Below are 12,176 nucleotides of genomic sequence, written 5' to 3'. Positions count from 1 at the left end.
AAGTTTTTTTTTTTTTAATTCAGAAACTGTTTTAGATTTTTCATCTTATACAACAATCCTTGGAGAGGCATGATCTGCAGCCTCTCCCAATAGATTACAAAGAAACTAGGAATAAAGTACAGAAATCACAGCGGAGCCCAAAGCAATTCTTCCCTATTTGCCCCTTGCTTTGGCTTACACATCAGTCAAAGCATTTGCTGATCTCCCACCCACTGTATAGAAACCAATATATTCCTCGTCAGCCAATTAAACTTCTTAATTTCATTCTTGTAGCACCATATAGTATCCTTGGAGTTTTTCAACCAGCTCACCACCACCTTGGAATCCCCTTCAATACTTATTTGCTCTACCCCCAATTGGTTTGCAAATTGCACCCCTTGTACAACAGCTAATAATTCTGCCCTTACAGAATCTTCGAATGCTTGAGGACCCTAGTAAAGCAGAACCTCTCCAAACTCATTTCTCAAAATCCCCCATTCTAGATAACCCTGGACTGCCCAAGCTATTCCCATCAAAATTCAGCTTCAGTGTACCTTCAGATGGGGGAAACCACCTTGTAACTACCCTATTCTTATTGGAAGAACACCCTGTTATTGCTGACCAGTTTCTCTAAAAGTTATTAAAGGAGAATTGGTGGAAAATTTCCAATGTCTTCAACCAATGTATTGCCTTAATCAACACATGGTCCTTCAATTCCTTGCTGCTCTTTTCCTTCTTGAGAGATCCTAGCATCCTTTTCTTCCCATGATGTCCAAATAAAGGCTGCTCGAGCAGATCTCCAGCTATACTGAAACAATGAGAGTAGGCAAATCCATGACTCTGTAGAGAATAAAGAAGATATTAGTAGATGGTAACAATCCTCCCCGTGAGCACTACAAAGGGTACACCAATTGGAAGAAATACGAAGGAAGGGTCTTCTCTTTTGTAGATTATCTACAGTGTTTACTTTCCCATAGTACATTTCCCAACAAAAAGCCATAACCTTTGGGGGGAACTCGCTTGCACCAAATTTCCTTTGAGGGAAAAACCTATTGAATAGAAGACTGAGAACTGGACTTAAAGTAAGAGGCACAAGTAAAAGTCCCTTTGGGCCTAGGAGCTAACACCCTTTTGTCTGGCTTGGAGGGATCCCAACAAACTTGACTAAGGAGGCATAGCAAATTAGATAGAGAGTCGATTTCAGCATCCCTTAGCCCCCTACAAAACCCAAAATCCCAATTTGGAGCCAAGGGTGTCCCCGAGGGTGAGATCCTTTAAAGGGCTATTTCCCACACAAATGTCCTCCCAAAACCATATAGAATTACCCGAACAAACTTCATACTTGACAAACCTGAGAAATTGAGGAAGAGTTGTGAGTGGCCTTCGAAGGTGCTGCCGGATTAGCTCGCTTTTATACAACATCGTCCCATCCATTCTCTTAGCTGCCATGAATGCTTCCCACCACTTCATGCCAAAGTCTCTTGCCCTCCAACAGCCAATGCCACAACCATTTTCCCAACAATGCTAGATTTTTTTTGAACCATCCTTCCTATCCCCAAAACCCTCTCTTCTTTACTTCTACACAAAATTTCCCACTTAACAAAATGATCATTTTTTCCTTGTCTAAGTTCCCAAAGGAAATATCTCATTAGTTTCTCCAGCTTCCTAGCTTCCCTAGGTGGTATCCTAAAATAGACAGACAAGATGTAATTGGGTAAGTTCACCAATGTAGCTCTTATTAATGTGACCCTACCACCCAAAGAGATGTAATTCTTTTTCCATGAAGCTAATATCTTCTCAAACTTTTCTAGCACTGGAGTTCAAAAACCTACTTTCCCTATATGATTTGCTCCTAACAAAGCCTTCCTTCTGTTTTAGTTCCTCCAATCCAGTACAAATCAGTTTCCAGATTCTATCCTCCTCACTTGTCCCCTTGCTACTTCTACCACCTTCTCTCCAATCCAGTACAAATCTTTTTGGCTTCCCAGAAGTGGTTGGCCCTTTTTACTATAATTTTCTTTCCCATTTGAACTATCCAAACCCGGGTAGCTATGTAAGGCTTCTTCTTCCTCCTTCTCACCTTCCTCCATATGAGCCTCCTTCCACAACCATACTTCGATGGAGGAGGCTAGCCAAACAGACACAATACTCCCATCAGATCTTAGCTCTATATTTCGTGGGATATCTTCAGGCTTCACTCCACTTAGCTGAACCACCACAGAGTGAAGATCACCCTAGAAAGCTCCTTCTAAGCATCCTCCACACATCAAAGCTATAGACTCAGCCATTTATTGCTTCCACAGATGGAATGACAAGCCTATTACACACACTAAAACACCATCTTTGACAAAGAAGTCCTTGGAGATATATCTTGGATCCATTTAAATACTGTGAAGGATTCAGTCTCAGACTGAATATTGAGAGCAGATATTTCCACTTAATTTTCTACCAGGTCTAAGAGGGTTTTACATTTATCAAAGGGGGTTACTGTGAATAGCCCTTTCAGCTTCCATCTTATGGAGTAAATCAGCAACCCTCCTTCAATCACTGACCTGTTCCTTGGCTTGAATTACTATCTTACTGTCCCAATCTTCTCTCTTTGAATTAAAAATTTACTTGCTAATATCTGCACTTTTGTTGCTTGAGTTTGTGTTTCATTTTTCTCTTTTTGGTTACATGTGCACTCCATTTGATGTGGTCAACGCCATTTAATCTACCCATCAAAGAGAGGAGGGAAGCTGCTTTGTTGATGCACAAGAGCAGCCTTGCATTGATCCATTTGGGAAGAAAGGAACGGAAGACTGTTTAGTGGCATGGAAAGGTCTAGAAGTGCTATTACAGGAAACACCATATTAAACTTGGCTTCTTGGGTCAAAGCAGTTAGGAACTTTGACTTTTTCTCCATTGATGATATTATTTGTGGCTGGTATTGGGTGGTGAATTCTGCAACATTAAGAACTCTTGCTGTCTCAAATTGGACACCACTAGAAAGGAATATGATAACTCTGAATTTTTATTGATGTAGTCAGGATTGGCAATCTGGGCCATCAAGTGTTGGTGGGACCTTTAGGGATTGTAATGGGTTCATACTGGTCAAATGTGCAAGAAAAGTAAGAAGGCTTTAAACCATCCTTTCCTAATGTATCACATAACTACAGATATTTGTAGCTCCATGCCCCCTACTTTCAAGGGAGCCCAGCAGATTTTAACATTATGGCCCCATGATTAAAGGTTGATCTTGTCTGAGTATCTTTCTGGTGTATCATTGTAGTTGCAGTTTGTTGGGCGTGGGGTTGAAGGGAAGAATTGTAGGATCCTTGATGGGAGATAAGGGCTCTAAATGTTGTTTATTTGTCGCTCTGGGATCTCTTCTCCTTACTTGAGTTTTCTTTCTACTAGAATTTGAATTGGTGGACAGCCTATCTTTTGGGAGGGAGCTTTAGAATAGTTGAGGGTTGTGAATGATACTGTACAAATCTGGATTTTTTTAGATACTTTGTTCTCCTTTTATCCAAAAGGTATTTTCTTTAGCAGAATATTGGGTAATGCTTTTTTTTTCTGCTGAGCGACTGTAATTTTTTTTTGTCCTAGTATTTCTTTTTGATCTGTTATTTTTTTCTTGGTCTTTGTTTTTTGATCAGTTATTTTTTCGTCATCGTTCCTGAAGAAATTTTGAATGCCTTCTATTGAATATGTTCATAATTCGAACATACATCTCAATAAAATCTGTTGGGCAGATATTTTTGAACTTCTCTACTTTTCATATTCCAACTGCAGTAGGTGTGAAACAATTTTCCATGGCTCTGGCAGGAGTTATCAAATTCTAGAGTGTCAGCAAAATACTCTGGATGCAAGTTGGCCTCGGAGAGTTATGGGGATCTTCCAGTTGGTTACAGACCTGTTCGTGTTGATTGGAAAGATCTTGATAAATGCAGTGTCTGCCACATGGATGAGGTTGTAGCACAGTTCTTGGTGGTCCTTTACTTGTTTTCAATATTTGTCAGTTGCTTTACGAAAAACTGTTATTTTTTTGATAAATACAAAAGAATTGTTATTTCTTTGCTTCCAGTGTACATCTTGTTGTGTTTGTGTGCCTTAGTTTTAATGTTTGTTCTATTTTGGAGCTCATTTTTATGGACAGAATCATGCTGATTAAATGTTTTTCTTTGCTCCTTCAGGAATATGAGAATAACTTGTTCCTGCAGTGTGATAAATGCCGAATGATGGTAAAATTCATGGCTTCTTTGACATGATTTTGATTTTTGAACTGACATATGCACCAAATGGGATATTCTACTGTTTCAGTGAATTGAAATATGAAATCTGTCATTGATCTAGTGTGTTTCATGATTTTATTTGTTTTCTTAGCTAAGTTGCTTTCTTTGTTCTGGCACAACAATGTTGTAGCTGCTTTATCTTTCTGGAGAATGGAATATCTATTTCAGTTTCTTATAATCTGTAAATAAAATTTTTCAGGTCCATGCTAGATGCTATGGTGAATTAGAGCCTGTTGATGGTGTACTATGGTTATGCAACTTATGTCGGCCAGGGGCACCCAAATGTCCTCCACCATGTTGCCTTTGTCCTGTCATAGGTATTTGATCTCAAACACATTTATTCAGTTGTAAAGTGATCGTTTGTTGAGTCATTGGATCCGTACTTGGCTTTCTTCTAGGTGGTGCTATGAAGCCTACAACTGATGGACGCTGGGCACATCTGGCATGTGCTATGTGGATACCTGGTCTGTTGGCTTAAAATTTAAAATTTGGTGTTAATTTGTAATAATGGTCATATATATGGTTGGATGACTCATCCAATGTTCTGCAGAGACTTGCTTATCGGATATTAAGAGAATGGAACCCATTGATGGGCTGAACAGAATCAATAAGGTATCCCCTTGGTTATTTTTATTATGTTTGAGGCCCTCCTATTATCTTTGGTGATGCTTTTACTTTTTGGGGAATCCTAGGTCTTATGATAATCATTTTCATTCTTCACTATAAACTGTGAGAACCACAACATAAGACAATTCTTTCACTAATTCCTTTCTTTTGCCTCAAAAGTTAAATCCTTGTGTTTCCTGAACATAGGACCGCTGGAAGCTTTTATGTAGCATTTGTGGTGTTTCTTATGGTGCTTGCATTCAGGTAAGCTTTTAATTACTATACTTGCTATTATAACATTGACATGTTTTTGTTGCGATAGTATTTGAAGCCCCCTCATTGGTAATGCCATACTTTTCTATGATTATTGCATTTGCTTATTTGTGGCAGGTTTTCTTAACTCCTTGTGATGATAAAGAAATTACTTTTCTAAATTTTTGTGGTCAATGTATATATTCTAAAATGATGATATTGCAGAGTTTCTCATTGTTTCCAATTTAGTTGCACAATTAGTTTTGGTGAATTAGTCCCATTTTGTTTCCCTTCTAGAATTATTTTATGCATTGGTATGGAAGTAGATGAGGGAAACCATAAAAAACCATAAAATAAACTTTGATGGCCATAGTCTTGGCAATCCAGGGCCCTCCAGTATAGGGGGAGTCTTCAGAAATGAGAGGGGCAGATTGTGGCTTTTTTTTTCTGGTCCTATTAGAGTAGGGAATTCTGTTAATGTGGTAAGTCCAAGCAGCTCCACAAGGAGTAGAGATTGCTAAAGAGTTGTGCTTTCAACAATTGTTAATTGAAGGGGGCTCAAAACTGGTAATCGGGTGGTTGCAAGAATCGGAGTGAGCAGCTCGTTACTATGGGGGGCTTTGAGAAGGTTTAAATGGTTAACCACAAATGTAACAATTGGAATTCAATGGGAAAGCAACCCAAGAGCTGAATGGAAAGGGATGGGATTAAAATCCAGAATCAAGAAGTTGAACGCTTTGCAGTTCGGGAAGGTTGAAGAGAGGAAGCAATCTTTGATACACCAAATTGAGGAATTAGATAAAAAGGAGAGGGGTGCCTCTGGGGAAAGAGAAAGAAACATTATGGTCCTTGAGGAAGCAACTAGAAGATGTTCTCTACAAGGAGGAAATAAGTTGGAGATAGAAGTCAAGGCATAAGTCGATTAAGGAGGGGGATAGAAATACAAATTTTTTGCATGCTTTGGCTGTTGGAAGGAAGAGGAGGAATGATATCTAAAGATTGGTAGTTGATGGTGTTTCCTTAACACATCAGAATGAGATAGCAAGGGCTCTTAAAGTACATTTTAGAACAATCTACAGAAGACCTTTGAGGGAAAGAGTTTGGCTTGAGGGGCTTGATCGGTTGAGGATCTTAGGTGAAGTGAAGATCTGGTTCAAGAGGAGATTTGAGCAAGGGGAAATTTGGGAGGCTATCTTCTCCATGGATAGATGCAAAGCTCTAGGACCTGATGGCTTCACAATGGCATTCTAGCAAGATTGCTGGGACATTTTGGAAGATCTGTTGGGAGTGTTTGAGGAGATTTATGAAAGAGGAGTAATTAATCCAGACTTTAGCCTTTAATTCAACCTTCATTGCTTTGGTGCCAAAGAAAAGTGATGTAGCACATCCTCGTGATTTTAGACCCATTAACTTGGCGGCTTGTCTCTATAAAATTATAGCTAAGGTCCTATCTTTGAGGATTAGGGTTGCTCTCCTAATTGCTAATGAATATGTGGGGGATTTCAAAAGATTTGGGAAGGAAGGCTTTATTTGTAAGTTGGGTTTGGAGAAAGCTTATGTTGTGGTGGATTGGTCCTTTTTGTTTGGATGTTTTGAGGAAATTTTGGATTTGGGGAGAGATGGTGTAAATGGATAAGAGGATGTTTTAAAACCTGCCATTACTCCTTGTTGGTGAATGGAACTGTGGTGGATTTCTTCCCAACCTTAAGAGGGATTAGACAAGGAGGTTCCCTATCTCCCTTTCTTTTCACTCTAATTGTTGAGGTCCTCGGAATGCTTATTACTAGGGTGGATTCACATGAGTTGTTGTGGGGATGGAAGGTTGGTCGGGGTAGTGTTCCAATTACTCATTTGCAATTTGTAGACAATACTTTGAGCCAATTTCAAATCTCAAGGTGAACTTTGACAAGGGTTGGATTGTGGGTATTAATTTGGAAGAAGGGGAAATGTTGGAGTATGTAAATATCTTGGGATGTGGGGTGTCACAATGGCCACTGAAGTATTCAGGGCTTCCTTTGGGGGATAATTCAAGGAGTAGTTTTTGGTACCCTGTGGCAGAAAGATTTGTTAAGTGACTTGCATGTTGGAAGAACAGCTATTTGTCTTTAGGGGGAAGGATCACATTGATAAGAGCTACTCCTGCCACTTTGCCTGTCTATTTTATGTTTGTCTTTATGCCGGCGAGTGTAAGTAAAAAAATGGAAAAGTTGATGAGGGACTTCTTTTGGGAACCAGGGGAGGAGAAAAAGGACCATAGAGTTAGCTGGAAAATGGTGAGTAGAAGCAAGAAGTTTGGTGGGTTGACTATGCAATTTACAAAAGAGGAATGCATCTTTGCTGGGAAAGGAGGTTTGGAGGTTTCCTATGGATAAGGACAAGCTTTGGCTAAGATAGTGATTGTCATTCATTGGGTAAAATCTACGAAGATGTTTGCTGATTTCTCAGCAGGTTATATTATGAACAAATAGAAGGAAGCGACTAGTTCTGATTGCCACAAACCAAATATAAGCTCTGCTTGGTCTCCTCCAATGGTTGACTACATCAAGTTGAGCTTTGATGGGAGTAATGCAGGGAATCCAGTTCCATCTGGTATTGGAGGGGTGTTTAGGGACAGTGAAGGCAAGATCATTGGTCTATATTCAGGCACAATTGAAATAAGTCACTCCCTAAGGGTTGAGGTTATGGCTGTCATGGAAGGATTGCAAAAGGCAAAAGATCTGAATGTGAGAATGCTGATTGTAGAAGGTGATTCAAAGCTGGTATTGGAGTGGTTGCATAAGGAAGATAAAGGTTTCTGGACTTTCAATAATGAAAAAAGGAGATTCAAGTGGATGACTCAAGATATGGAAGTGCAGTTCAGTTGGGTTAAAAGGGCAGTAAATGGTCTTGCTGATGTCTTAGCAAAACAAGGGGTGGGGAGGAACCACTTGTTTTGGGCTCAATTGTAACTGTTATTGATAAAAAAAGGAGATCTGCAAATGGGTTATTTGATTGTCGAGCTAAGCAAAGGGTGCATAACAATCAGTTATTTTGGGGTCATATGTAATTCTTATTTTGTTTTGATGCTGCATCTCTCACCTTTTTGTGGGAAGCATTCATGTTGTACTCTTGTTATTGTTCTTTAATAAAATTTCTATTACCTATCAAAAAAATAAAGAAACTATAAAATAGGGTCAAACAGTGCAAAATATGTGACATCATAAAAAATTCTTGTAAAGATCCTTATTATTAAAAAGGGATCTTCAGTCAGATATGTGGGCAGTATTAGAGTCTGATTTGGTAATAGTGAATGCTGTTTCTGGGTTGTTTTGCATTTGATAAATGAACATTGTTTCTGAGTTGTTTTGTTTAAGATAGAGAGAAATCCCCATTTGTAAGTTTGTGCTGTAAGTAGGTTTCAGGTACACCATCCATATTTCATTAACAGTTTTCATCCATAAATAATTTCTGCTAATATGTGGCTGTGTAGAGTTTATCAGCGATCAGCTACAACATTACCATATAATTCTTGTGTTCATATTAGGTATGAGGGTGTAGGGCATCAAGTTCCATTACACTCCCTGTGATGGAAACCAATTTTCCTCTTCCACCAATGCTAATCCTCATAAATTCAGCCCATTCTAAATAATTTGTTTCCATGTAAGCCTAAGTGTAGTGATAATACCCGTATTTTTGAGGTCTCCAATACCTTTCAGCAAGGTCTCGAACTCCAACTTGTTCTTCTGAGCACTTCTAATAGGATCCATCTCTTTCAATTCACAAAGATGGCTTCAAAAGTTCTGTTAGTAAACCCTAGTAGATTCTAGGGTTGAAGTAGAGAAGAAGAAAGAAAAGAGAAAGAGGAAGAAGAAGATGGAGAAGAAGAAAGAAAGGTTCGGCCAGACTAGAAGAGAGTCAAAATCTCTCTTCCCTAGCTGACCCACTTGTATTTATTCAAAAAACATAGAGTTACAGGAAAGACCATTTTGTCCCTCATAGAAGATGGGACACATAACTTAAACACAGATACAATAGACATTTCACTCTCAAGAAAGATAATCCATAATGACCAAAATACCCCTGACTCGAGCATTCTAACACTCCCCCTCAAGCTGGAGAGTATATATCATATAGTCCCAGCTTGTTACAAATGTAATCTATTCTTCCCTGAGACAACCCCTTTGTGAGGAGATCTGCCCACTGATTTCCTGAGCTCACATGAGATGTGGTTATCACTCCACTTATCAATTTATCTCTTACAAAGTGACAATCAACCTCAATATGCTTAGTTCTCTCATGAAAGACGGGATTGGAAGAGATGTGAACAGCAACTTGGTTATCACAGTATAATTTCATGGGTTTATCAATTGAGAATCCCATCTCTTGAAGCAAGTTCTTCAGCCATACTAGCTCACATGTGGTATGGGCCATAGCCCTGTACTCTGCTTTTGCACTACTTCTTGCCACCACTATTCGTTTCTTGCTCTTCCAAGTTACAAGATTGCCACCGAGGAAGGTACAATACCCTGTAGTTGATCTCCTATCTGATATAGAACTAGCCCAGTCAGGATCTGTGTACCCTACTATCTCAAGAGTTCCTCCACTTTGGTATAACAAACCACGACCTGGAGCACCTTTTAGGTACCTAACAATTCTCAGAACAGCTTCCCAGTGAGGAACCCGAGGATATTGCATAAACTGGCTCACCACACTCACAACAAATGATATATCTGGTCGGGTAATGGTCAGGTAGTTCAATTTGCCCACCAACCTTCTGTATCTTCCAGGATCATCAAACTCTTCACCCGCATCAACACTCAGCTTGGCATTGAGTTCCATAGGAGTCTCTGCTGGTTTAGCACCTAACAACCCTGTCTCTTCAAGTAGATCAAGAACATATTTTCTCTGACATAGGTTGATCCCATGTTTTGACCTCGCAACCTCTATTCCCAGGAAATATTTCAGCTTCCCCAGATCTTTCTTATTGAAGTGATCCTGTAAGAATTTCTTCAACCTGTTGATTCCATTGCTATCACTCCCAGTTATGACAATATCATCCACGTACACGACTAGCAAGATTTTCCCATCCTTTGAGTTATAGCTGAACACAGAAGGATCAACCTGACATTGTTTCATCCCAAAGGTTTTCATCACTTCACTGAACCTGCTAAACCAAGCACGTGGAGATTGTTTCAGTCCATAAATTGCCTTTTTGAGCCTACACACTTTCCCAGACTCCCCCTGAGCAACACACCCTGGTGGTTGCTCCATATCTGAGAAGAATGGAACTGACTCAAAGAAGGTGACATCAGAGCACACAAACGATTTATAGGATTTTGGGTTATAACACTTATACCCTTTCTGAGTCCTTGAGTAGTCAAGAAAGATACACTTAGTAGCTTGAGCATCTAGCTTGTCTAACCCAGGCCCCAAGTGTTGAACAAAACAAACACAACCAAAGATTCTTGGGGTAAGAGGAAATGGAGATAAAGTGGGAAACAACACGGAGAAAGGGGATTGACTTCCAAGGATTGACATGGGCATCCGATTGATCAGAAAACAGGATGTGAGAACAGCATCACTCCAAAAATGTTTTGGGACATTCATATTAATCATCAAGGACCGAGTAGTTTCAAGAAGATGTCGATTTTTTCATTCAGCTACACCGTTCTGTTGTGGGGTGTAGGCACAAGAAGTTTGATGAATGATCCCATGATGTTCTAGGTATTGTTGAAACGGTGAGGAGTTGTATTCTTTGGCATTATCGGAGCGGAGAATTTTAATATGAACACCAAATTGAGTGCGTATTTCAGCATAAAATTTTTGAAAAATAGGGAACAACTCACTACGATCTTTCATAAGATAAATCCATGTCATCCTTGAAAAGTCATCAACAAAAATTACAAAATACTTATACCCATTGTATGACACCACTTTAATTGGACCCCATACATCGGAATGGACTAAAGAGAAAGGACTTGAGACACGACTATCAACTCTTGAACTAAATGAGACTCTATGATGTTTACCCAATTGACATGACTCACAGTCTAATGATGAAAGATGACTCAAGGAAGGAACCAGTAACTTCAAGGCCTTGAGAGAAGGATGACCAAGTCTGCAGTGCCATTGAAGAAGAGTAAGAGATGACTGAAAAGCTACTGGAGGACCATCACCATCAAGTTAATATAATCCACTTGTTTAATGCCCTCCACTAATCTTCCTCCCCGTCTTGAGATCCTGAAACACACAAGAAGAAGGGTAGAAGGTTACAGAGCAATTAAGAGACTTGGTTAATCTGCTGACAGACATAAGGTTAAAAGGAAACTTAGGAACATATAAAACAGATGATAAAGACAAGGAGGAGAGATTAACATCACCAACACCACAGATAGGAGATGTAGAACCATTAGCAAGTGTAACTGTTTGAGGTGTGGAGGAGTGGAAAAGGGAGGAAAATACATCATGAGTCCCAGACATATGGTCCGAGGCCCCGGAGTCAATGATCCAGTGTGAGTCTTTGGAAGCTAAGCAAGCCATACCTGAATGGGCAAGTGTGGCGGTGTTCTGCTGAGATGTTTGAATGAACTGCTCATATACTTCACGTGGTACATTCACCATTTCCTTCTTAGAAGCACAAGTAGATGTGGAGAGGATTGGGTCAGTTTGCTGACTTTCAGTAATCGTGTCATTACCCTTAGTCCTAGCATGGTTAGCCCAAGTGTTGGGTGTGCCACGCAAATCATAGCAGAAATTAACTGTGTGCCCCTCTAAACCACAATGTGTACACTTTCTCTGAGTATTACTCCTTCCTCTTCCAGAACCTCCCCCTGAGTCTCGGCCTCCAGTCCGACCACTAGCCCTGCTAAACATGTGACCACCACGGTTGCTTGGGAGTCCACTCCTGACACCGCCACTTCTATTTCCACAACCACCCCCTTTAGTCACTACCAAACCAGATCTGTCAGAGAAAGAAGAATGTTCTCCCGACTCAATAGATGTCCTCTTAAGACGAGCAAAGACTTCTTCAAGTGAGAGAAGAGCAGATCCTCCCAATATTTGTGCTCTAACAGGCTCATACTC

The 12,176-nt window shown here is 39.9% G+C and overlaps 1 protein-coding gene across 4 annotated transcripts in view; it reads left to right on the top strand.

Moving 5' to 3' along the window:
- The window catches only part of LOC148873186 (histone H3-lysine(4) N-trimethyltransferase ATX1-like), a 78,514-nt gene that overhangs the window by 24,763 nt on the left and 41,575 nt on the right, over positions 1-12,176 (top strand). For all 4 annotated transcript variants that reach the window (XR_016105815.1, XR_016105817.1, XR_016105816.1 and 1 more), the window contains exons 11-16: positions 3,790-3,933; positions 4,158-4,205; positions 4,456-4,573; positions 4,655-4,720; positions 4,807-4,868; positions 5,070-5,126. Coding sequence is in view for 1 of the 4 variants with exons in the window: in XM_088966561.1 (XP_088822687.1) it covers positions 3,790-3,933; positions 4,158-4,205; positions 4,456-4,573; positions 4,655-4,720; positions 4,807-4,868; positions 5,070-5,126 (495 nt within the window). In the remaining 3 variants the exon portion in view is untranslated. The remainder of the gene's footprint in view (positions 1-3,789; positions 3,934-4,157; positions 4,206-4,455; positions 4,574-4,654; positions 4,721-4,806; positions 4,869-5,069; positions 5,127-12,176) is intronic.

This window comes from Nelumbo lutea, chromosome 1 (genome assembly GCF_056320005.1).
Source record: "Nelumbo lutea isolate HS-2025 chromosome 1, American lotus-T2T, whole genome shotgun sequence".
Classification (NCBI taxonomy): domain Eukaryota; kingdom Viridiplantae; phylum Streptophyta; class Magnoliopsida; order Proteales; family Nelumbonaceae; genus Nelumbo; species Nelumbo lutea.
The sequence above is the reverse complement of the archived record's forward strand: the minus strand, read 5'-3'. Positions and strand labels throughout refer to the sequence as shown.